The sequence below is a fragment of the Melopsittacus undulatus genome, chromosome 9, assembly GCF_012275295.1.
Source record: "Melopsittacus undulatus isolate bMelUnd1 chromosome 9, bMelUnd1.mat.Z, whole genome shotgun sequence".
Classification (NCBI taxonomy): Eukaryota; Metazoa; Chordata; class Aves; order Psittaciformes; family Psittaculidae; genus Melopsittacus; species Melopsittacus undulatus.
In genome coordinates this window covers 8362875-8388569 of record NC_047535.1, presented here as the reverse complement: position 1 = coordinate 8388569, position 25695 = coordinate 8362875, and the positions used below count along the sequence as shown (strand labels likewise).

The window sequence follows — 25695 nt, the reverse complement described above, 5'->3', positions numbered from 1 at the left end:
TGGTAAAACATCCCACCAACACGTATTTCCCTTTTTACAGCAAAATTCCGAAGGGGGAAGAGTCTTCGCAACCCTCACCAGACAAAACAATGACGAAAGGCCTCGCCAGGAGGCTGGCAGGGCCAAAGTGGCCTCTAACCCCTCCAGGGCAAAGGGACATTGCGGCCACCCAGGTCTCCCAGCAGCAGCCCTGCTCCGGCTGACACCCGGCCCAGGCCGCGGGCCGCCCCCGGGAGGGCGAGGCCGGCGCTGAGGCCGGCTCCGAGGCCCAGCTCCCTCGGCGCATGGAGCGGCCGGTGGAGAGCAGCGAGATGGCGGCGGCGCTGCGGGCCGCTAAGCGGGCGCTGCGCGGGGAGCTACGGCAGCGGCTGCGGGCGCTGGGCGCGGCGGAGAAGCAGCGCCAGTCCCGCCTGCTCGCCCGCGAGGTGGGTGCGAGCGCGCCCGGCTTCCGGGACGAGCGGCCCCGGGGCGGCGGGGGGAGAGCCGAGGAGGGGCCCGGCCCCTGCCCGGGGCGGGGAAGCCCAGCGGGGACTTTCCGGGCTGCTCTAGGGAGCGAGGCGGTGACTCAGGGCTGCCGCCGAGCTCCTCAAGCGCTGTCCGGCCCTCCCGGGCCTGTGCGGGGCGGGGAGCACCGCCTCGGCCCCGGCCTGCTCCCTTCACCGCTCCTAAGGAGCGCTGGGGACCGGGGCTGGTGGCTTCGGTGACAGCCATCACCGGGTACAAACATGGGGTGTAAACATGGGGTGTAAAGCAGGAGGCGAGTTCTGCCATAAAACCCGCACCCAGCAGCGGCATTCTTGTGGGCTCCCGGGGGGGGGGGTGGGGGGGGGGGGGGTAGCTTTGTGGCCAACTCCTGGCAATACAGATGAATATTTAGCAACTATCTCAATTTAAAACAGCTATATCTTGTTTACCTGGCTGACATTCCCGTTCCGTATCTTTCCGTGGTATTTCTTCCATGCGGTTTTATTTCTAACGTAATTCTTACACTTTAGAAGGTACTAATCAGGGTTTACCTAATTGGAATCCTAGCACAGTGTGGTGTTGGCGTGTTCTTTTGAAAAGCCCAGTTTGCTTTTGGATCACAAAGTTTTTATATAGTTGTATTTTATCGTTTTAATAAACACAATGAAATGTTGTTCTGCAGTCACTGCATGTCCTAGAGCACAATCCTCATTTTTACATCTTGCAGCACCAGCCGGTGTTTCTAGATGATCTACATCTGTATTGTTATTTTCCTGCCAGAGGATCTCAAATCATTTTATAGACTTCACTTAATACTAATGTATAGCCACTTAATGAGTGGGATGTGGCTGCACAGAAACTTCAGGTCATAGGAAGCTTAACAGGAGTTCATGTAACCCTTTTTTATTGGGTTTTTTATATATATATATATATATTTTTATATATATATGTAATGTCCTATCATGTTTCTGCATTTTGGTAATTAAATGTCCTAGACTAAAATCTCTGAATTTTTTGAGAAAATATTGGCATGCATCCTCTTCAAAACTGCAGAGTCCTCTGCCAACTTCATAAGCACCTAGCCCATGTAGTATCAGGTTTTAGGAGCCCATAGCCTTTGTCTAAACTCAGCAACAGAACACATTTCTGCTTGTGAGAGCACACTAAAAGATCCAGCTTTTGTTTTGCTTAAAAGAAGGCACCAGAAAATATGACACATAAATTGGTGTTATCTTGACATTCTGATAATCTGACACAAATTGAAAGGCCTGAGCTTTCTTGAGACCGAGGGGTGATGTGCAAATGGCAGAAAGTAGAGTCAGCTTCTTCTATAGGGGGGTAGCACAGCAGACATGAAGAATTTATTGAAAGTGCTAAAATAGTATTTGGAATGCTGTAAGGCTGAAAATGTAGCTTTATAACATATATCACTGCTTGCAGCTAATAAAAGTGAGTAGGTTATTTTATAACACCTGAGCAGTATTTTTGGTCGTAAAATCTCATCTCAAAGTGATCTTTAAATTCAAAGTGAAACAGTTTCATGGGCTGACCCAGCTACTGGTATTTAATTAGCTTCTGGATGATTATTCTTTCCTAATGTTCATGATTAAAGTCATGCTGTTTGCATGCTCTGATTCTGCAAAAATAGCCATCAGGTGGTAAGCAAAGGGCAGATAATATTTGCTCAGAGTGGAAAATCTTTCACCCTTCTCAGAAAATGCTCCGAGTCATAGCAGCTTCATCTTCACAGTTCTGAAAACATCCGAAATTGTGTCTTCCTGTGTGGTTTGACATCTTCAACCTCATTTTTCTTCTATACGGCATAGTCAATGTGTTGCTGGACGTGTCGGAGCAGATTGGACCTGTGTGGGGCCCACAGCACCACTTTGAAAGAGGAGAGTTTCATGTCTCAGTTTCTCTCTTCTCCAAAACCATGAGAAGATTCAGCTCTGGAGGCCCTCAACAGCATGAATCACAGGCACTGTCTGGAGTCTGCAATTTGACTAAATAGTCCTTCTTTCAGACAAAAGCTGCCATGGAAATTCTGTTGTTTAAAAGCTTAATCACTTATGTGGAAAAATCCATGTGTAATATTGGGCAAATTACAAAAGCAAGTAAAATACGGGTTTGAATTGTGAAGACATTTCTGTGGCCAAGTAGCAACACATTACCATAATTCGGTCTGCAGTAGGGTTTTGGGTTTTGGGTTTTTTTTGCCTTACAAAAATATATCCATCTTCTGAATGTTTTGCCTGGGCTTTTCACTGCTCTGCTGGAAAGAAAGGGAGAAAGGGAATGATAAGCATATCTCAACTTGGATAAGGGCAATTATTTATCTCGCAGGCCAGGGCAAAGGCTAAAGCTCAGAAGAACAAGTTACCCTGCAGTTACACAAACACAGAGCAGAGGATTTGGTGCTCTGTCTCCCAGAGATAAGCACAGTTTCTCCATTGTCTGTTGTTCTGCACAGATTTTTGCAAGTGTGTAGAGTAAAAATAAATCACAGTTAAATGAGAAAGGACACATTTGTATTTCTTTTGACCAGATGTAAGTAACAAACTATGTGTGATACTAGAGAATGAGAAGACAAAAGTTTAGAAACCTTCTCTCAAATTTTAATGTGGAATTCTAATGAATGGGGCAGAGACATAATGAGGTATAGATGCACTAACACTTTTTCACCATATAAATGGTTTTTGTTTTCCTTCCCATATTCACTCTTTTATAAGCCCAGCACAGAGAACCTCATGAAAATCAAAAAACTGTAAGGCAATTTTTTCTTCAAGCTCTGAAAAATGTGCAGTAATAAGATCCCCCATTAGAAGTTGGTGATGTTTGAAGTCATATTTTAAACTTGCTGTAGGGAAGGCATTTCAGGTTAAAAGAAAGAAAGAGGGACCTGGCCTTGGAAGATTTTGTGCTTTGCAGTCATCTCCTCTGATGCTAATTTTCTTTTGAATTATCATTGATGCACTTTTCATTCTACGTGGGCCCGGATGAGAGATGCAGCGTGTAAAAAGGGTGGAAGAAAAGGAATGGAAGAACCTTGTGTCTTGCATAAGCTGGCAGCTCTGACCTGCTGTATCTTGCTCCAGTGATGTTGGGCATTTGAGGATGTCTGCACTGTATGGCACAAACATTAAGAAGATCAGGAGATTGCCTCCTAAATTGCTTTTTGCTGGCCCAAACCTGTGTTACAATGTTCTGTTCATTAGATGCAAATACTTAACCTATTTTCATTTTGCTGATGGTGAAAGTGTTGGAGTAGGAAACAAAGTCAATTTCTTCTTTTCATGATGCACGATAGTTTGTATCTCTACCCTTTTCAGTGTATATTTTGCTCCCATTGTGTGTTTAATTAAAATAAAGTAAGAGTTCTTTTTGTAAACTTTTCATAAACAATTTCCCAATTTCCCATGTAGGTGATTGGCCATCCCAAGTACAGAGAATCCAAAAGAATTGCCATCTTCCTAAGCATGCCAGATGAAATCCAGACAGAAGAAATCATTAAGGACATTTTTAAGCAAGGCAAGGAGTGTTTCATCCCACGTTACAAGCCTCACAGCAATCACATGGACATGCTGAAGTTATCATCAGCTGAAGACATTTCATCACTTACTTTGACATCCTGGAATATTCTTCAGCCTAGTGATGATGACAGTGCAAGAGAGGAAGCTCTTGCTGGTGGTGAGTGTTTTCTTCTTTATTGTGGGGTTGTTGAGCAGGAGTAGCCTGGAGTCCAGTAGCAGATAATCTGGTGGAGTGAAGTGAGATGCTGCACTTTGGTTCTATATGTTGTAGAAGTGCTTAAGTCAATGTAAGCAGATGCTGGTTTCTCTTGCCTGTTTTCTCTATCCTGTGCCACCCCTGTAATATGTCAGCAGGACAGGAACAAGACTGCAGAGCTGATCCAACTGGGAAAAACTCAACCTTCCAGATAAATATAGCTTCTTTGATTTATGGATATCCTCAGCACAGTCTCAGCAAGCATAACACAGAGGCTCATGAAGGGCATGGGCTTGCCAGGAATGGTTTAGGCTGCCAGTAAAAGTCACAGGGATTTGGAGTTTTAGGATGTACTCTGAGAACTTTAGTTTGCACTGCCTGAAAGGTGGGGGACTTTTCAGGTGATGCCTGTAGGCTGACATGAGAATCCTCTGAAATCTTTGATCCTTAAAATTGCATTGTGTGGATGAACCACAGTGCTGATATGGAGCCTGCCCATGCAGAACACCTCTCCAGACTGAGACCTTTGTCTGAAAATAAAAGGACTTTCTTGTAGGCCTGGATGAATATTACAAATCTTTCACATCATTATTCTCTCACATTTTGATTTTATAATACTTTCTCAGACAGTGGATTCTTCATAGGGTTGAAAAGTAAGGTTGGTTTAGATCTAGCTAGTGGCATGTATCTTTTAGTCCCAAAATAACCTCTCTCTCTCTTAGCCTGAAATTGCCCACCTTCTACAAACTTGTGAACAGACTTGTTTCTTCTGTGTCTGCATTCAATATTTGCATTCTTTTTGTGAAGACATTAATATCTTCCTGAAACATCTGAAGAAATGTTTAATGTCATTAATGGAAAACTCATGTCGAATTTGAGCTTGAAACAGTCTGGGAAAATTTTCTCTGGGTGGAAGTTAACCATGCAGACAGCTTCCACACCCCACAAACATACAGCTTTTTAATGCCTGGTAGAAGAACATAACATTTATATGACTCTGGCTGGTTGAACTTGCTTCAGGATGCCAGTATACTTTTTCCAAAACACATAACTGTCTGTTTCTCTTTTGCTTTCAATCTATACCTCTTTCCTATATTAGAATGCTTTCTGTGTTGACATGTTAGCTAGCAAGGTATTTCAGTGCTTCATACAATCATCCTTCTTTACATTTAATATTTAGCACTGTAGCTTGTTTTCCTAATTCTTGTCCAAAATATGTGTGTATTGGTGAGGTTTAAGGGCTTTTGAAGGTAAGCCTTAAAATGTCCAGGGTTCAGGCACTTGGGACAAGCTTTTCTATTACTTTTGAATTGCTGTTCATTGAATTAAACAAGTCTGTTGCAGAGATAATAGAATAAACACACAACAGTTTTAGGTATGATGGAAGGAATGGCTATCCGGTATAGAGTGCACTGAGATGTATGCGTTGGGGACAGCCCAGGCGCCAGGCAGTGAAGATGATGGGGGAAGGCAGGAGCAAGCTTTGGTACCTGGCTAGTCCTGGAGTTGCTGTTCCATTGTCTGCACCAGGATATGATTATGGGCAGAGAGCAATGCCAAAAGAGCTACTGCAGTCTACAGAGAGATTCCAAGAGAACAGTTGTAACAACTGGTGTATGTCCACATCAAACTTGTCCTGCCTGAAGCTCAATTTCAGTCTGTGCTTGGTAATTTAAGAATAATTCGGTTTGGATTGGAAGTCAGACCTTGATTCTTTATCACTGGACAGTTTTTGTAGACTAGAGAGTAAGTTTAGGTTTGTTTCAGTATTGTATAATCAGATTTTGTTCCCACAGAAACACACACTGCATCTCAATGTGTCTTTAAATTCCGTTTGCTGTATTTTTTATGTCAGTTACTGTATTTTTTGAACTTGGGTACATTTGCAGGAATGCAAATTGCCTTGCTACTACATCCATCCTCCATTCTTGGCATTATGCATGGATGAAACATTTATCTCTGTGATGTTATCAAATACTGTGGTGATCTGAGGCATTTACATTGTTTTAAGGAGATAACATGGTGTTACATTAGTAATGTTCCCATCGGTGGCTTAAGTTGCTATGTAATTTCCAAGAAATACCCTGCAGGTACATAAATAAGTTATGTCATTTCTGAGTGTATTCATTTTGCATGACAGAAAGCTTAAAATCACACTGTCCTTAAAACTTCAGGCATAGTTATTGTGAAGAATAGCTCAAATATTAGAGTAGGTATAATTTTTGCATAGAATTTCCCAGTCTTTGGTAGTACTCAAGCAGTGTCTAATAAATGTGAACCCCTCCTTTTGACTAGACCCTCCTTTTGAAGACAGCTCATTTTCTGGTGGATCAGGGTTTACCCATTTTCATCTTGGCAGTACACCACATAACACCTTATTAGCATAAACAAAGATCTCTGCAGTTTTAGTAGTAGAAAGTCTGTTATCTTCTCTACTGTGCACTGACAGTAATCCTTATGTGAAAAGCTGCTTTCTTTAGGCTAAATGGACACAGTAACAGAACAAAGGTGGAAGAAGTTCAGACGTTTTGTTTGGAGTAGGGGTATATGTAGGTACATGACTTGGTTCATTTCCAGCTACACCTACTGAAAGATTTTTACAACTTCTGGAGCAAGCCAGTGGTACATTTTCTTAGTAGGAACCAATTCCCATCTGTATCCTTGCCCATCAGAAGTGTAAATGTGCACTGGTATTGGGTTTTGCTCAAAGTAATGCTTTCAATGAAAGTTCAGGTGGGTTGCAGCAATTGTTTACAGGAGTGTAAATACCTTGCACAACTTTGTAAGGAGTAAGTAAGATAAAACTGTGCTCCCTGTTTGCTTTTTGTCATGACTCCTACAGAAATTTAAAAGGACATTTCCCGACCAGTTCTAATTTCAATGTGGGTTAGGGATGCAGTGTGATTCAGCAGGCTGGACATAGGTTTCCTAACTTGTAATGATATTTATTATTATTTAAACCTGCTCTGAGAACTATGGGCAAAAGGCTGGGACTCAAAAAAAAGAAAGACTGGATTGAGTTACCTCCGTATGGTAAAATTCTTGGAGGTGGTTTCTTTGAAGGGAAGGCAGGTGGCCAACTTTGAACTGAAGAATTTCAGCTGGAAGTCTTGGACCTGAGCAAATATTACACATAAGTGTTCATAACTGAACTACTGACTAGTAGTTGAAGGTGTACAGTGAATTATAGACAACTTTTAAAACATTCACCTAGGCAATGGGAAGAGGAGGTTTGGCCTTGATATCTTTCTTGGCTGAAAAATAAAGAGCTATTGGAAATTTTGGCACTGGATCTGGTTACTCTAATGGATTGTGAGCCACTCTCCTATGAAATGCAACAAATGGCATTATGTGTACAGACTTAAATAAGCCTCTATATCTGTGTAAATTCTGCCCTGGCCTTTAAGTACATTATTACATATTTCTTGCCCATCAGATCTGGGCTCATTCAAAGATGAACCCAGATGCAATGATACAGGCTCTTTCAAAGGTGCAAGAGATAAATACTGCTTGTTGTTAATGAATGGTACTAACAAGTATGTGCTCAGTCATTTGCTTTCCCTCTGTTCAAGTTAGAGCTGCAGGCCTTTACTACCATGCATTACTCAATCCTTGTTATAGAGACAGAGTTCTTCATTTCTGTATGGGCTCTTTATCACTACAGTGTTCAGTGACTTCAAGATATTAACCAGTATTTGATGATGGAGAAGCAGCAGAGGCTCGGTATCCTGGTTCCTGCCTGAGTTGTGCAAAGGATCTGCCCCCACTGAACACAGACTCTTTTGCTTGTTTTTCCAAACATTACGGTTTTTTCTCTGTTCCCTCTGAAATGACCATTTTTCAGACTTCCCTCATCCTTGAGCTAGACCCCATTTCCCAGCTTAATTTCTTTGCTCTCACATGCCCCTTTCCATCCCTCTGCTCTTTGCCCATCCTGTCTGAATCTCCCACTCCGAGTATCCTTCTCTGGCCTTTCTGACCATGTTCCCCATTTCCTCCTGCTCTCAGTCCTATCCTGTCATTTTATGGCCAACAAAAATAACTTGCCCCTGCCAAAAGGGAGGAGATCATGTGCTTTTGTCTTCTTTCACTTGTCCTCTTCCAGGCATACAAGATTCCCCATCCCAATTTACTCGTTTCCTTCCCCACTGTGCTGGCTTCTTTCTCTTTTTCATTGGCGTGGAAAAGCTCCTTCACTGTTAAATAGTTTAATGGGGTATGTTGAATAATCTCTACTACTCTGCTAAAGTTTAATGTATTTTTGCTTCCAGAAATGAAGGTATCAAGAGCTGTGCTTGTAATTTAGTTTGGAGACTGCTGGCATTTTCAGTACTGGAAACTTTGGTGGCTGATCACAATATTTGTGTTGTACCTTCAGGATAATTAGTGAAATATTAACTAGATAATCTGTGCTTTAAATAACAGTACATCTACCATTAGCAATAAGATACAAATTGCATACAAAGTGAGGAAATACTAATGTATGTCTAGCAGCAATCTCTTGCAGCTTCATTTTCATGTAACCTTTTGAATATTAACTTTTAAGATTGGGGATAGTTATATCTTTCTGCCATTATAACTTCCAGAACACTTTTGAGACTTGCTGTAGCATAAATTACAACATACAGCAGAAATAGGCAGGGACAGCTTACTTGCATAGATTGTATTTGGTTTATAAAGGTTATTTATGCTGGGAAGTGTGATCCTCTTGCAAGGAAAATGCTGGCTACCATTAAGCTACAGTTCAAAGAAACCATTAGCCGCGTTTCAAACTTTGCCATTGGGATTTGCCCTGCAGAAACATTTCAGTCCACAGAAGCTCTTTTTCATCCATCTTTAAACTCTTGGTATTTATTCATACATTCAAAGAGGCTGCATTTGCTGGCAGGACTGATGGCCTTGTGATGCCAGCAGTCTTCATTATTCCAAATTTTAGCACAGTTCTTTAGGAGTGTGACTGAAGTGGTGGCAGTGCAGTCTTAAGAGGAATAGGTTTAATTTACAGCTGTGAAATAAAGTGGGATATAAAGAAAGATAACGGGTTGCCCCTGCTCTACCTACCCCCAAAAAGATGCCCCAGAAATGAGAGGGTTTGAAAAATGAGACACATTAGAGTTTGGAAATAAAAAACAGTGTGAAGAGAAAATGTTGGGTGTTGAAACACAAAGAAGTTGTAATATGCTACTTCAGCTCCATTAGATGTTGTATAGCTGTCCATGAAGGCACAATGGGACCATACAAAATGATGCTAATCATTCTGAAAAAAAAGACTCGTAGTAAATAATGCTCAGGGGTAACAGAATATTTAAATGAGATCTATGCAGATTGGAATGTATCTGGATGTAATGGGTGTGAGAAAAGCAGAGGTGTTAAATATTAGTGCCTAGGAAAAAAACAGAAGTACCCCAAACAAGATTGTAAAGTGATTGAGGGCACTATTAGGTTTCCTTTTCCTCTGGGAAACTTGATTAAAACTTGCAGTACTAAATATGTCAAGGGATAGATTATAATTTAAAATATTTTTACACTCTTCATAAAAAAGAAAACCTGAGAGCGTGGCATGAAACAAAATTGAAAATCGAGGCCTAGCTCCTAATGTAATTTATTTTTTAATGAAATGATTTAAAATTTGGAGTGAACTTCTGCTTGGAGACAATGAGCCATAGTATTTTGATATGCAAAGGAGAACAAATTCAGTGCAAGGGAGGCATTGACATCCTGGTGATGAGTTTTTTTGTGAAGAGTATGCTTCCCCTCACACTGTTGGGGATCAGAGCACTGCATATGCAACCCAGTGTCCTGTGTTTTACAAGTCAGGAGATCTCACATCTTGTAGCAATACCTGAAATTCCTTCCTGCCTCTGAACCTACAGTTGCTGGCTCATTCCCTTACACACAGGTTCTGGTTTCTCTTTACCTGTGGGCATTCCAAGCATTGCTCTAAGCATCTCATTGTACTTGTACTGAGCCCTTGGCTCTGCTGCCTTCTGACAGCTGTGAGTTGCACTGGTTAGTTAGTTGCAATGTGAAATATTATGTTCCTAATTATGTTAATATTATATTATGTTCCTACAGTGTGTGAAATACTGTATTCCTTGTCTTCATTATAAATCTGCTGCTTTCAGTTCAAGTGATACCTCATTCTTCTATGATGAACAGTAAATAAGAATGTTTAATTTCTTTCCATTATTCATTGTTCCGTTAAAGCTGTATTATATCTATTGTATTTTTTTCACTCAATCTTTGTCTGTTTTTTATTCTCTTATAGAAGCTTTTCTAGATCTGTAGTCCCAGCCACTGCTGTTTCTTTTCTTTTCTTTTCTTTCTTTTCTTTCTTTTCTTTTCTTTTCTTTTCTTTTCTTTTCTTTTCTTTTCTTTTCTTTTCTTTTCTTTTCTTTTCTTTTCTTTTCTTTTCTTTTCTTTTCTTTTCTTTTCTTTTCTTTTCTTTTCTTTTCTTTTCTTTTCTTTTCTTTTCTTTTCTTTTCTTTTCTTTTCTTTTCTTTTCTTTTCTTTTCTTTTCTTTCTTTTCCAGTCTCTCTGATGTTGTTTTGGAGAAAAGATGCCTGAGAGAAAATGTTATGCCAGGTAAGGAGATACTGTGAACTACATGTAGTGGCACTGTAGATGTTAATTCTTTCTGTATATACCATAACACTGCTTTTCAAATCAGCTCTCTGGGCAGCTCTTTTCTACTGGTTTCCACAAAGGTATACCATAGTAATGCTTCATTACAAAAATGCCTGTTCCAGTGTTAAAGATCCATAAAATAATTTCATATTATTCTGCCTGGCATGTTCTGTAACAGGCAGAGTTGGAAAATGCTTGCTTGGAAGTTAAATATTTCAGGTGTTGGACCCAGCTGCGATAACAAGTGTCCCTCAGGGCTTTTCTGCATCCCAGCCTTCAGTTGAAAGACATAGGACTCCATCACCAGCGCTGGGATTGTTCTCCACTGCAGCTGGTGTCTGCCCTTCTCCTTGATGTCTACACCAGCTTACACAACTCTCTGAAACAGCTTCATAGCAATCAGCACCCAATTTGCTAGGTGAATGCAGAGGCTTTTGGCTGAGCTTCTCCCAGTGCTGCTGCTCAGTGACAGCTATGGCATGATGACACAGAGTCTCTTTCTTTGAAAGGCTTTTAAAAAATGCTCTGAAATGCAGAAGTCGGTGTTTTAATGTGGCATCACTTTGTAATGCCCTTTGGTGCCTTATGTCCTGAATTACCTTGGTGCAGACGAAGCAGTGAACACTGTGTTTTAATTTGAATGCCACCTGTGCCAGGTTATCCTGCAGTGAACCTGGAGGGCTGAGAGCTTAGGAACACTACAGCTCTTTGCTTTCATAAAGTTCATTAAAGCTTCTAAAGAGTGCTTTTCCTTGTAATCATCTTAAGTGTCACATCCATGTTTGCCTTCTTGCAGAAAACATTCCCTTTGCACTTAGCAAAACAACTAAAAAGATTACTTCTGCTGTAATCAATTTAAGTTTAAAGAGAAGTAAGAGCGACATAGGCAAGGACTATAAATCCGCTGCAAGTGATTCTCAAGTGTTTTGTTTCAAAGAGGGCTAATTTTGCTACAGTGAGTATGAAGAGTAGCACTGTCATTTTCTTCATATGGTTTCCTAGAGACAGGAGTCTCTCAAAAGCAAGAGGTTGGGTTAATTTCTGGAGTATATGGCATGAGTCTGTACAATAAGCTCATACAGGGGAAATGAAAATGTGCAAGTGTCTCTGGCTGCAGTAATTAATCCAAGCAGACACTTTTGTCTCCCTTTATTTTCATTTTTGGAAAGGAAGAGCCAGCACCAAGGTCATCCCAGCACCTTTGTGCACATAACCTGGACAATCCAAAGAACAAGAGAGGAAGCTTTTTCCTGCTGCCCACCTGTGTAGGGTAATGTGGATTGAAGATGCAGTTTGATGAACCCTGCTGGTGCTGGAAGGGACAGTCCTGATGCTTGTATGCAGCTCTGTGCTTTCCTTATCCTCCCAACCCTGGAGCCATCTCCAGTAGTCACTGCTGAGCATATTCAGCTCATGAATCTGGCACAAAATCACTACTTTATTTTCTTTCTTTTTCCTGGGATTGGTTTTCTGCCAGCTTAGTGGGCTGTTAAATCAGGTCAGCAGTTTTCCAGCTACAAAAGATTTCTCTTCCTGGCACAGTTAATCCCTGCTGTCTTTGCTGGGATTCAAAATACACTGTCATTTCCTCTGTAGAGTGGGAAATTCCTTGGACCTGGCTGAGAGCCATTGGCTTTCAGGGAGCAGGAGATTCGTGATGCTGTTTCACGATGTAAGGATAGCTCTTGGTCTTTATATCTGGCATCATAAGTAGACTCAGTTTCTGCGTGTTTTGGCTGCTGTGCATTTGAGATGGGAATCAGTTTTGGGGCTGTAGATGGAGGGCAAATTCCTGTCCAGGAGTGACATGAAGCCCTTTGCCGGCAGGTGTCAGTATTCCATACATTTACTATGGAGCGCTGGTGTAATTTAATCCTGTAATTAAAATCTCATCCAGGCATTGTACTCACACACACAGGAGAGCAAGTGCTCCAGCCTAGTGTCTCCAAAAAATCAGCGCCTGGAGTGAAGGAGGTGGAGAATTGCAGGAAGAGTTGGTTTTTATCAGCTGTGTAAGCTTAAAAAGATGAAAGAAAATCTAGTGGTGGAAGAAGCAGGATTTCTCAGCTGTTGTGTTAACATGTTTGACACTAACAGTGAAGGTGCCTTCACCTCCAAACCAGCTCAGTCTGCATGTTCAATAAACCCTCCCTGTAAATATGCCTAATGTTCCCATCAAGCAGTGTAACTCCCTACAGGAGTCACGTTTATGCACTGACAAAGAACTTGGTGCCTTAACTATTTATATTTCGCAAGCAATTCCGTGTATCTTATGAGAGGCTATCTGCTGAGTGAGTCAAAGGGCATTGGAAATGCTGATAGTGATGCATTTACTGAAAAAAATCCCCGAATGATTCACTTCTGTAATATTTAGGTTTAAAAATATCCAGACAGCAGCATGCAAAAGAGGACCAAGAAAAAATGAAGAGATGAAATAGGGCACATGTATGGAAGTATTTAAGTAAGTGCTCAGATAAACACTATGGGAAGTATAGCTGCTGAGATCTTAAAGAATGCAGTGTAAAACACAGAAAGATACACAAAGATCCTTGTATTTTAGGCTGCAACAGTGTTAGGACAATCCCAACATGAAGAGTTCAAGCACCAATGTCTTGAGAGCCTCTCTAAAGGAGCAGATTTGCAGTCAGCATTTGCTGATTTAACAAGATGTGTTGATGTGCCGTGAAGTGGCTCTAATCCCGTTTGTCCTCTCTTTGGAATTGCTCCTTGGTACGTCTTGTTTCAGAGTATTTTGATGGTTTAAAATCACAGGAGAACCCAGGTGCAAGCCTTTGAACCAGACATTTTTCATTGCCCATGTTTTCCCAATCGGGCTGTTCTAACTCTGCTCACACATATGAATATCAGGAGCAGATAAGTAATTTTTCTCAGACTAATAACGAAAACATTTCTAAGTAATTCTTTCCTTTTGAATTGCTGCTGAATTTGCAAAACCAGAACTTGCAAGACCAGACATTTTTGTAGGTGGCATTGAGTGGTTATGGTTTATTTATGGGGCTTATACAGACTTGATGAATAATAGTGAAATAGAAAAGTACATGTTCAAATTTTCTTTTGGGGAGACATTTGGCAAATTCTAAAAATGAGACACTAGACCTCAGCTAACTTAAACCTCAGGGGAGATGAGTGCAATGGTTATAACCTCCTCACACACATCCCACATTGTGAAACCAGCTGGATTTAAACACAAGTCTTAGCCTTACGCAGTAGCTTCCCTGGTGACACATGAAAGGATACTCGTTTGTGGATCAGGATAGGTTCAGTTATGCAGGGCTGATGTGCTACAGCTGATGCTGTGCAGTGCACTTACTCTTTCAAATGCATTGGCACTACGTGCGTAAGATTTTGTTTTAAATTAATTCAAAATAGAAGGGTATTTCTTGATCACAGTAGTAACACAGGGGATGATCAAGCAGCTTTATTCGTGTGCTTTGCAGTTTAATAGCAGGACAGTGGCTGCCACTTGGTTGTTTCAAACCTGTATGACTGATGGCTATCATGTAGCTTCTCAGGGGAAGTATAAATATTTTATTATGCTGTAGTTCAGAAGGGCAAGTGTGAACTGTGGAGACCAATGTTTCATGCTGACACAAAGCACTGACATGGATGAGTAGATAGATAAACGCTGAGTCGCTCAGTGTTTGTTTGTAGATTCTGCTGATGGTTCTATTTTCTGCAAAATATTACTGAAGTAATAACAGAAGCTGTTTCAGTCATGCTTGTGAGCCAGTTACCTGTGCACAGGGGCTGCAGAGGAGATTGTCCGCTTGGCATCTCTGTGTATGTAAAAGGTAGATGGGTGGTTTATGGGTGGGCATGGATGTGGGTAAAGAGATTTTTAGAAGACATAAGGACACAAAACCTTCCTGGTGCCTGCAATTCCCATACACAAATAGGAAGGAAAATACAGCAAGTGATTGCCCCAGGTGTTAAAAGCGTTCCTTCCTGGATGAGGTGAGCATTAGCCTTGAGGGTGTCACCATGTGCCCCATAGCAGGAGAGCATGGATGGAGCCTGTGAGATTTGGATGTGATACTTTGGTTTTTCATTCCTGTGCCTGGCTAGTGTGTGCAGGGTAAAAAGTGAGCATCACTCTGGCTCTCCCTCTAAAGCAGGAGTGGTCTACAAATAGTTAGAAAACAGTGAGTCCTGCTGAAGTGATGTGGTACTGCACAGTTAAAGGTGTTCATACAGGGCTGTCGGACAAAAGGAAACAGCTGGAGGAAAAGCTGCTGACTGCAGTTCAAAATCAGCTGGGTTTTCAACCTAATCTGAAACACAGCGTTTAATACTGATAGGTAACTGGGATCATAAGAAGGCTACAGAGTGGGCACCAGAGGACAACTGTTGATGAACAACCACCAACAAATATCTACAAGATAAAAGAATTTCTTTTCCTCAAACTTGTGTCAGTAACTCAAAATATTTTTCATGTAGGTTGGTGCAGAGGGGAGTCAGTGGGGCAATGCTGGTTTAAGGTAACTAAGGATCTGATCATTTATGTTGTATCTTAGGTTTCCTAGGAGATGAGAATTCATGCTGAGCTTCTGATGCTGATTGTCAAAGGCCATATTGTGTGAGCAAATGGGAATTACCAGATTCCTTTCTGTTTAAGGATTTGTTTAAAAGAGTTTCTGTTTAAGGGATTTCATTTACAATTTAGGAGACTGGCTGGGGTAAAATTAAGCAATTTAACTGATTATGTCTGCCATCCCCTGTGTTACTGGAATTTCCATCATTGGTTTTGGATTAATGACTTTTTTTCAAATGTTTACCAATTGAAGCAAAGGGTAATGTTTTTGTCTCCTTGCTTATTTGATTGGGCTATAACAGTATTTGGCTTATCCAGGGCTTAGTCAGGATAAAGAGTTGGTTTCCTCTGGAAGCAATCCCAGCCCTTCCAGGAACCACACACCTCAACAGGGTCTGGATTAGGCACTGCAGTGAACAGATCTGGCATTTCCCTTTTTGACGTTATACCAAGACAAGAGTGTAATAGCAGAGATGTTGTGCTTGAAACCAAGGGCAGGTTTTTTCCAAAGGGCAGAACATTTTTATCTGGAAGGAAATACCAAGCTGTTAGCAACCTCAGGAGTGGCATGAGGGCACCCAGGGCATTCCAGGGAGAAGGCTTTGCACTAGTCATAAAGGGCAAGGATTTGTTTTGCTGCAGCATAATTGAAATACTTACTTCTGTGGAGTTGTTTTCCCTGAGGTCTGGTGATTAACCCAGACCACAGGTGTTAGGTGCTGTGTAAATACAGAACAAGATGATGATCTGTGCCCTACAGAGTACATACTGAGGAGTTAACACCTACCCAAGAGTCCTAACTATGCTGGTGTTGACAGTAATTAAAGTTACAGTAATGACTCGTCTTAATTAGAACTTTCTGAGTTATTCCAACTCATTGGCTCATACCCTGCATGTCACCAAGACTGATTAACTTAGAATGTTAGGATCAAGTGATTGAGTTATTTTTTTCCTCTGCACTGGGATGCAGCAAATGCAGATGCAGATGATGGTTTCTGCACCCTTTTCATGCTGAAAAGGTTTTCCTGCAAAAGGCTGTGGTTTTTACTCCACTGCAGTCCTTGCTAGGATCAGAAAAGGATCAAAGCAAGCTTCTATTCCTTGTAAGTGAACAGCTTTCAAATACTTGTCACCTCTGCAGCAGCTGCGCATAGACTTATCTGTCATTGTTTATGTTTGACATAACACCATACACACTCCTTTCCTTTAAACAAAAAGTTGTTCTTGCCCTGGTTCTTCTGGTCCTGCACTTTATGTAATATTGACATCTGAGCAAAGCAGGGGAGTCCCTGCTACCCCCCGGAGCAAACTGTGCGTGGAAGAAACCCAGCTGCTGAAAACCTCATTCTTGCCCAAGGTACCAGGCTGGGAGGATCTGGTCATCCTTGTGGTGTTGGAGTAAATGGTGCACAAACTTCTGTGCTTCAGGGAGAAGCTCAAATTGCTGCTGCTGTGAGAAGCAGCAGCAATGCCATACAGAGCTGATTGCTGTCGACCTCTTGTAGGCTTGAGCTCAGGAAGTGTCTGTGCTGCAAGCATGATTTTTATGAGCTCATTGCTGTTCTTTACAGGGACACAGGAATTCCTGCAGCTCAGCTTCTGTCTCATCCTCTTGTAAGTGCTTGGGAGGCAAGAATCAAAAGAGTCCTAGCTCCCACTTTGATGGGTCACAGGCAGTCACAAGCAAGTGGCAGTGAAGGATGAGAAGCTGGCATGACCAAGTATTTCAGGTTCATCTTCCATTAGGACTGCTTAGCTGTGCAGGGTAAGATGGGTGACCCCACATGCGGGTGGCAGTGGGCTGGTGGAGCACCGTCAAGCCTGGGAGGACAGGGGCCATGCTGGCTGCTCAGATCTGAGAGGAGGACTCCAGCAGTCTTTACATGACCTGTATCTGTTCAGTTTGATGGACTCTTCTATAATTAACCATTGTCAAGAACACTTCTTAAAATGCCGGCTGGCATTTCAAATAGGAACATCAGATTAAGGAGAAGAGCGGTAATGAGGTGCAAGGAGAAAATCCTTCCCTGGGGAGCAAGTCAAACCTGATATGATCATGGAAGGTAATGAGAAATGCACTGCCAAACTGAGGAGGTTCACTGCAGCTGCCTAGAGGAAGCGAAACAGTCTATTCCTATTTAAAACACCAGAGAGGGGATGCTGGTGTTTTGGTCTGCTGGTTAAGTCAGGGGACGTGCAGTTTCCACATCTGCATCTTGCGTTTCCTCAGTCCTTTTGCAAGCCATTTCACTTCTATGTAACATAAGGTGTGTCTATGTAGACATATGTAGTTCAGTGCAGAGTGCGCCTGTACATAGCAAGTTCTGAAGCTGTTAAAGTGTGTAGGAAGCATTGATATTCTCTACATAAAAGCTGGAGCAATAAATTGTTGCTTGAGACTGTGTTTTTAGCCTTTAGCAATTTGCAGACCACAAGCAAATATTCCAAGAGAAGCACAGATTACCTCCTGTCTGTGGGTGTGCTTTCCTGGGCTCCTGTAGTCACAAGAGCCTCAGGGGTACAAGAACCACTAGCTAACAACTACAGAGACATGAGGGACAGCAGACATTACAAGGAGAGGGATAGAAGTAACAAATGTGAGACCTCACTCAGCATGTTTTACGAGACAGTAAAAACTGATGCAGTGTTTGATGCCCAAGTACCTGCTCTGTCCTCTGAGACACAAGGATGCCATTTCACACAGCGATCTATGGGAGCACAGGGAGCAGGATGTGAGAACAGAGCAAGCTTGCAGGGAGTCCTGAGTGGCAACCATTGGTCCTGCAGGGCTGGAAGGGCCTGGGAGCATGAGGGCCCTGTGCCAAAATGGATAAGATGTTATTACCCTCACCTGCCATCCTGTTGATGTACTCTTATCACTGGTCGTAATTTTATGTGTCTGCAATCTCGGTCTCATCTGCGTGTGCAATCTTGGTCTCATCTGTGTGTCTGTCACCTCTCATCCTGTGGCAGCTCTTCCCCCCCTCTGCCGCAGGCACCACAGAGGTTTTCTTGCTCCCCAAGTTATGTGGCGAGAAAGAGTTCTCTCCATGCAGCTCTTTATCATTCATTCCAATCCCAACTCAACCCATTCTATGATTCTTTGATCCTGGGGTAGGATTTGGGCTAATGATGTTTGAACTGCCCTTGGGCTCCTTGCAGAGTAGCTGTGTCATTTTTCTACTGAAAGTCTTGCTTGGCATTTTACTTAAATCTTGTGTGGTGTGAGTTGCATGGATATCAGTGTTGTGAGTCAGAGCAAAGGCTACTACTGCAGTGCTCTGTAGAAGAAAAATAAAAGTGTAACTATTACAGCATTTGGAGCATAATTTTTCATATTGAGATTTGTACGAGCTTGTTTGAGTTGCTCAGCATAAAACCCCCATGATTATAGAGGAGCTGACTCATTAAAATACAGTCTGTTTCTCCAGAGAACCCAGAAGAAAACACAGTGCTTTAATACATCTAAATTCACTCAAGTGTGCCTGTGCTATCAGTTAAACTATGTAGAAAATATCTTTCTTCCCTCCACAGTTCCTACAAATTCTCTCTTTTCTTAGTGCTTCCCCTGTCTGTAATACAAAATATACAGAGAAATGGCACCTTTGGGCTGTAGCTTTGCCCCTTGTGTGCATTCTCACCTGCCAGCAATAGTGACTGCAACTATTTCCTGCTTTTTGCCATGAGTCTTATGGAGTGAAAACAGCTCAAAAAGAGTATAAAGCAGAATGCGTTTCTTCCCATGCAATGTTACTATTTGGTACATTCTGGTTTCTGGGCCACCTGACTACCTACACAAAACTGATGTGTGGCAGATTATGAAGAGGATAAGTAGTGAGCACAGGAGTAACTTGGGGAGGATTTGACATGCTAATTGATGCTAATTAATACTAATGACCTGTTAATATGATCTAGGTCCTAGTTTCTAGGTCCTAGCCCACAGGCCTGACAACTGGCAAATACATATTTTTACTTGCAAACTGAGATGTGACATGGTGCATCCAACATGATGTACATAGTGATTACCATAAAAATGGCATCTATTGTGAGATCAAACCATATTTCTGTCCTCATGTGTCTTTTCCTCTTTGCCATTTTCTGTTTTGGTGTCCTATGAGTCAAAAGTGTGGTAAAACACTAAGACTCCTTTTTATTTCAACCAGTAATACTCTGTGGTCTGCCCTTTGGCTAATTCCCTCCTCTTACTCTCCTGACCTCTTTAGAAAAGCCATGTTCCTTAGCTGTATGATGCCAGATTTGCAAGGCTGACCTTCTCTAAACATTTCACACCATGTTGCCTTGCATATTTTATATCAATGTTCTGTTTAAGTCAACAGGTCATGATGAGTGTTCACATCAGTGGCACTTCAAATCCAAAATGGCAGAAGAGAGTAGGTTTGGACATAGGAAAAGTGAAGAAGTACCTGACACATCTTAGTCCTGGTGAAGGAGCAGACGCTAGTTATAAAAAGCTGCTCAAGGCTAAGTACTGTTCATATAAGGAAGAAGCAGTGGACTGACACAGAGCATTTGCTTTCTTTCCAGACTCATGTCATCTGTATTTTACTCTGCACTGGCTTTCCACTACCATTCCTGCCCTTCTCTCCTTAAGTATCTGGTACAGCAGCAAGTAATGAAAGACTTTCTTTACATTGTGAAACTAGTAAGTGGGATGTTCCTGGGTTCAGCGGTCAGCACCAGGCCAGCCAAGCTCATTTGTTTAGAGGATGTCCTTGTAAGACTTCTCACACTAAATGAACAAGCCTTGCATAAGGAATGGCAATCTGCAGGCTGGCTGCCTCCATGTCTGCTGGTTGCAGCCAGTTTCTTTTGCCTACCTGGAAGTGAAGTGAATCAAATCCTGAAACAACTGGGCAGCTGAGTGCATATCATAGATAGGTGGCTGCCTGGCATGATGCTGATCCGCATCCATTCACAGAGTATAACAAAGCAAGAAAAAAGGGCTTAGCTAATCTTACCTTTTTATGTGGAGCAGGTTGGTGGGGACTTTTGGTTTCACCAGCAGGTCATGTCTGTTCTGTCCAGATGATTACCAGTTTATGCATCTTGTTTCAGTTTTTTAACTGATTTTGAGTTCCAGTCAAGTGCAATCTCAGAAGGGGAGCCCATATGTCTCAGAAGGGGAGATCTTGGGGCACCCATATGTCCCTCCCGAAGGAGGGATATCCAGGGCAGGCGAGCAGAATGCCTGCGTGTGCTGCTGGAGCAACAGTGAAAATTGCTGGAGGCTCTGGAAGAAAGTCCTTTGGGAGAAGAACCTGACACCACAAAGAGACAATTCTTGGAATCTTGATCTTGGTACAAGAGGGCCAATATCCACTTTCAGAATGTATTGCATTCAGGGCTCTTTGGTTCTGGGAGGTTGAATGAAGGTTCATGACATCTTACAGTTGGATCAAGAAGATGCTCTCTCTTATGTGTGTTCTTTTCATTCTTTTTCCTATTTCTGTGTCTGATGTTGAAGTTCATTTTATTTCCTGATTCCTCCTGCATTTAATTTCCCCGAGTTCAGTCTCTGCCTGGATTTAGAGTCATAATCATTAGTATTTGGAAATGTGAGGTTAAAATGATAAAATAGATTTGTTATAGTTTTTTTTCCCTTCAAGCTTTTCAAGGTCTAATTATTTTGCGGCTGATCTAGTATGCAATTGATAGATAAAAATGTAAATTTACAGGTTTAGTATTCAGATTTAGTATTTAGTATTTTTCATCTGATCAAAGAGAGATTTTGCGAAACACAAAGCTTGCAGTTTTGCAAATGTCTGAAGTTATGTGGATGTAGTTGAGCCTTAAGGAAACCTACATTGCCTCTGCTAATGTTTATTTAATTTTTCTACAGGAGGTCTTGACCTTATCTTCATGCCAGGCCTTGGGTTTGACAAAAAAGGCAACAGATTGGGAAGAGGGAAAGGATATTACGACACCTACCTTGAAAGATGTATGAAACATCCCAGTGGAAAGCCTTACACGATTGCCTTGGCTTTTCGGGAGCAGATTTGTGAATCAGTGCCTGTGGCAGAAAATGACGTCCAAGTAGATGAAATCCTTTATGAACACTGTTGAATGTATCTTGATTTCAAACCACTTCCAGAGGGACCAGCCAAAGATGTCAGATCCATCAGTCATGACTTTTTAATAGTCATGTAGATGATTTGGGGAGCAATGAACACTACTGAACAAAAGAAAAAGAAAAAACAACATTGTAAATGTGGTAATACTAGTGAGGATTGCATTGATTTCCATCTAATTATGAAGTATCTGGTGTAGTTCTTATTCTAGAATCAATAGAAACAAGAATGTGTGACTGTTTATTACAGTAAGGACCATTCTGCTCATCATGCTTTTGAGAAACAAATTGCTTGATCCTTATCAGTTTTATTACTCCAGTTTAAAGGTGAACTGTCTACTAATGACAGTTCTTGATCTATTCTGGAATTAGATACTTATTATGGTAAAAGTGATTGGAAGAAAGCATTAATTAATTTTAGTGTGGACAATAACTGACTGTTTACTTGGCCCCTTGGTGTCTTAAAATAAAGAAGTATCAAGAAGTTGTCTTAAAATAAAGGGAGCATCTGTTAATAAAAAAAGGTTCATTCGTGTCTGTCACTTTGGTATATGGTTCTTTCCTTTATCCAAATACAAGATTGCAGTGTAGTCTAAAATGCAGTCAGTGAGCTCTCCATCTGGAGAAAAAACAGCTCCTTTTTTGTAAAATAATATTCTAAATTACTCTAAGTTCTTAAATTTTGTACACAGGTAATGAATAACATCCAAAAATATTGTGTGAACTATGAGTACTATGTTAAAGGAGAAACAGATGCTAAGAATTGCAGAGAACACATTTTATGGATTGAGTAAGGTTTTGGGCGGGAAGTTGTGCATGTTCCAGGCTATCCTGGAAATTGGGAAGAGGATAGTGAGTTTTCCTCTGAAAAACCTCACTCTCAAGAGATAGTCTGCATAGTAATAGGTCACAATGTTTCCAATCAGGGTCAATCAAACTGTCACATTTTGTGTTCCCTTTCCAATGCAATTTCACTTTTTCCATACATGTTTAACTCCTCCCTCTATCAATAAATCAGTGTGTTTACTTTCACCAAACAACTCTGTGTCATCATTAACAAATCCATGAATTCCCCAGGAACAGCTGCAGAGCAGAATGACCTGAAGACTTTCTCAATGGTAAGTGCTTTTGTGAATAAAATCATGCCTACAGTATGTATGAACCTCTTCATCTCAGGCGTTGTGTGTGGCAGACCTATGTCTAGGTTGATCACCTATTACATTAGGCTCAGCACTATGCTTTATGGCTCAGCCTGCCATGAACATCAACAGAGCTACATCGAAGCCACTATTTTTCACACTGGAAATCTGGATTCTGAATCTGATAAATGTTTTAAATGCAGATATTAAGTCCAGCCCCATTCAACAAGCTACTTGCTTCCACCCCACAAAAACCAGTGGGTACTTTTAGTGGTGTCAAGGTTTAACCATGGACTTTTATCTGGGATCCTGAGCCATGTTTATATGTTTTTGGATAATGCAACACTAGGCCTGACTGCATGAACGCTGCTCCACTTCTACTTTAGGCACAAAATTAAGAGGCTATGTCAGCATAACAACATAATCAGTGGCTAATGACCTCTTGCTGCTTCGTTCAAGCTGAGGGGAAGCCATGATATCTGGTTTTAAGCTAAATACTGGGTTTTTTTTTAACTGTGTTTTATTAGCATGCCTCATGCCTCATAAGTCGAATAGCTACCATGAAAGCAAGCTTTTTATCCAAAACCTCTGCGCCTTGTGGCTTTGCTTTTCCAAGTTATTCTTTGTATAAGAGAATTTTTTGATTGTTGTTACTATTCTTTGGTCAGTTAGATGTGAGCTTAGTCACAATACTTTACAGCCCTTTGGACTAGCTTTTGATGTTGCTGCCTGAGCTTACCCACTAGCTTCACTCACACCTATTTCACTACAGATGAAACCAGGTGAATAACTGTGTACAGAAAGTCCAGGATATGATGAAGAGGCTTCAGAGCGAGCATTAACAGCTGTACGAAATCAAAGTGCTTAGGGAGAGACAAGGTCAATGCTTCATTGGGTGGGAGTTCAAAATAGGAGGAAAAAGTAAAAAAGCAAGAGTTTGGATGCATAATACAGGCCCCTGTCCAGCACAGCCACATTCAGACACCAAACTTTGTCCTTGTGGGCTCACTGAAGTTGCTGGAACTAATTGGTATAGGAAAAGCAAGCAAGCTCTGCAGCCTTTCAGGACTTGAGGCAATGAGTGTCTGCAAGCTTCCTATGTCACAGACCACATTTCAATACATTGTGGAACCATTCTGTCTCGCTTTCACTCCAAACTGCCCTTTCAGCTACCGCTGCAATGGGAAAGGATGAGGAAGCTATTTAATGTACTGTAACATTGGTAACAAGGAGATGGCACTTTGTTTCTCGCCAGCTTCTCCTGGGTCAGGAGAAGACCATGGCAGGCTGATCGGCCAGGCTGGGGGAGCTGCAGCACCCTGGCTGATACAGAAAGCTCATAACATTTGGCTGATGGGGATAGTAAGACAGTATTTATGTATATTGTCTTGAGAATCACAGAGCTAAAGAAATGTGACAGCTTTCACTTGACATCCCCAACCTTGCTGCTGTCGCTCAGGGTTTTTCTCTTTGCCACATAACATGAAATCACTGTCAGTTTGATAGCACATAGCAGCGGTTCTGAAGCACAGAGGTTAGGGGTTTGTAGGTGCATCAGGATTATTTACGTTTGCTATGCATAAAATGGCACTTGGGAAGCAAGGCAAGCTGCCAAGAAGGAGATGCAATGGGGCTGCCTGGCTGCTTCCTTCTATCTCTCCATGCTGGGTTGTCAGGGTAGAATCTGTAACGATTGCTTCAAAACAGTATCATCTCTCCTCAGATGGACGTGCCCCTGTCTGCTGCAGTGAATGTCATTAGTGCTGTTCTCATGACAAAGCGTCTATCAATCTCTACTTTGTTTATAAACAAATCTGCATGCCCTGCATAAGAAATGGATAGGCTAAAGAAAAACAGCATTAGCAAAGGAATAAGTTAATTATGTTCCAGGATCTCAGCAGGAAATGCTATCTCCAACTATTCAGTAAGATCTGACCAGTGGAGTTATAATTAAAAAATGTCCCCAGGGAGGTACTTGTAAATTATTTACTATAAGGGGCTTTTCCAGGCTTTTTTAGTGTAATTGCACATTCTGAAAGAGAAAGACCTCAGAAACAAATTAACTAAGAGGTTGAAATGGCTTTGTTAAAATCGTGTTCACAGCTAAGCAAGTGGAAGACTGTGAGCAAGGGTCAAAGCTTCAGAAGCTGGCATTACTCATGGTTAAAAATCATATGGAAAGTACCAAAATGTCCCTGCACAGAAAATGCAGTCACTGGGTTTGTCCACTTTGCAGTCCAGAGCTGACAGTGCCTCATGAGCTCATGGTCATTTGTTTTGTAGTGGGAGGAACTTGCTTTGAGGGGGCCTGGGGGGGGGAGGTTGATAGGGTACAGATTAAGTCCTAGCAGAGGGAGATGAAAGATTAGAGGTGATGGAGAGGCAGAATAAGAGGATACTGGGGTGGTATGTATTTTCTGTTGTTCTCACACCACCTATGGCATTTTAGCTTAGACCAGCCTGGTTAACCCTCAGTGGAAGGTGGGATGAGAAGCCATTTCCTTTTGAATGCATGGGTGAAACCTGACGTGCTTGCCTTACCACATGAAACACGGCTTAAGTGTTTGCTACCGAAATTGCTCCCTGGATTTGGCCTTTGCTGGAGGACAGCTGGTGTGATCTCTGATTTTATGTATGTAAAGGCCTTTCAGTTACGGTTGTCCTTGCTTTTATTTCTTTCTGAAAGAAGCCACATCTGCTGTGGCATCCCTACCAAAGAGCCAACAGACTGAGCAGAGCAGCCAGCCATGCATATGTGTTTGTCAGCCAAATAGATGCATACAGCATTGCTCTTTTCCTTGTCTCTCCTATTTCTTTTAAACCTTGTATGTCTTGCTTAGATGGAAACAGTCCCAGAGTTAACAGTACCCCCTGCATATGTACATTCTTCAACACACTCCGCTTGATTATAGCCTGCGGGTACCATTATCACATCCTAAACAGTAAATTCTCCACCTTCAGGCAAACTAGCTGAAAATCTGCAGATGAAAGCTGCTTTAGTCATTCATCAGGCAGATGAGATCTCTGCTTTTATTTTGCTGTAGTGTAAATCTGCCGCTTGGTTTTCTAGTCTCTCTGAAAACTACTGAATCATAAAA

The 25695-nt window shown here is 41.7% G+C and overlaps 1 protein-coding gene across 1 annotated transcript; it reads left to right on the top strand.

Annotated features, from left to right (window-relative positions):
- Positions 1 to 279: 279 nt before the first annotated feature.
- On the top strand, positions 280 to 21993 carry MTHFS (methenyltetrahydrofolate synthetase). The gene is made up of 3 exons (XM_034066226.1): positions 280 to 425; positions 3888 to 4152; positions 21231 to 21993. The coding sequence occupies exons 1-3, from the start codon at positions 285 to 287 to the stop codon at positions 21452 to 21454; spliced, it is 630 nt and encodes a 209-aa protein (XP_033922117.1). The 5' UTR covers positions 280 to 284; the 3' UTR covers positions 21455 to 21993.
- The last annotated feature ends 3702 nt before the right edge of the window (positions 21994 to 25695 follow it).